The 897-nt window shown below is 60.0% G+C and overlaps 1 protein-coding gene across 1 annotated transcript in view; it reads left to right on the forward strand.

Moving 5' to 3' along the window:
- Nucleotides 1-677: 677 nt before the first annotated feature.
- The window catches only part of ZPR1 (ZPR1 zinc finger), a 13,087-nt gene continuing 12,867 nt past the window's right edge, over nucleotides 678-897 (forward strand). Inside the window, exons 1-2 of the mRNA XM_010008930.1 lie at nucleotides 678-726; nucleotides 806-884. Of these exons, the coding sequence (XP_010007232.1) occupies nucleotides 678-726; nucleotides 806-884 (128 nt within the window). The remainder of the gene's footprint in view (nucleotides 727-805; nucleotides 885-897) is intronic.

The following is an 897-nucleotide window of genomic DNA, read 5'->3' on the forward strand; positions in this document are numbered from 1 at the left end:
GGGTTGGCACAGGTTCTTGCAGCTGCAGGTGCCTGGACATTCCCTGTGGCAGGGAGTGATGCTGTCCTGCCTGGGCAGAGTGTCCTGTGCCCCAAACACCCATCACAACATTCCTGAGCCCTGCCCTGCCCCGCCCCGCGTCCCAGGTGCTCCAAAGGCAGCACCAGAGGGACAATGGCTGCATCCCATGGGGTGCAGCAGTGAGGTCTGTAGATGTGGCACTTCAGGACAGGCTCTAGGGCATGGTGAGCTTTTTTTCTGGGTTGACAGTTGGAGTCAGTGATCTTAGAGGCCTATTTTTTCAACTGTGACAATTTTGTGATTCTGTCCCAGGATCCCTGTCCCCAGGAGATGCTCACCCCCAATGTGCACCCCCATCCCCTCTGTCCTGGCACCCTGCCTGGGTGATGTCAGGGCTGGCTGTGTGTGTGTCAGATGCTTCCACGTCGCGACCTTGCTAAAGTCCAAGCCTGTGTCACAGGCCTGCGTGGAAGCTGCTGAGCAATCCCAGGCTCCATAAATAGCAGCTGAGTTCTCCCCAGCACCACAGGCACCCACACCTGGTGGCAGCACAGGTGAGGGCTGTGAGAAAAGGGTGGGAGATCCGAGGGCTGCCAGCACCCGCGGCTCCTCTCACCCCTTCTCTTTGCTCCTGCAGGCACCCTCCAGCCCTCAGGATGGCTCTGAAGGTGGCCACCCTGGCCCTGATGCTCCTGGTGGTCTCAGGTGAGGTGGTGTGAGGGTCCCCACTGCTGGCAGGGTGGTCCCAGATGGTGCCAGCGCTGATCCCCACATCTGCTTGCAGGGGCCCAGGCTGATGTGAACCCGGACGAGGTGGCCAGCGTGCTCTGGAAATACTTCACTGAGATTGGCAGCAACGCCAAGTAGTCTGTGGAC

This window comes from Chaetura pelagica, unplaced genomic scaffold (assembly GCF_000747805.2).
Source record: "Chaetura pelagica isolate M959 unplaced genomic scaffold, ChaPel_1.0 scaffold650, whole genome shotgun sequence".
Taxonomy (NCBI): Eukaryota; Metazoa; Chordata; class Aves; order Apodiformes; family Apodidae; genus Chaetura; species Chaetura pelagica.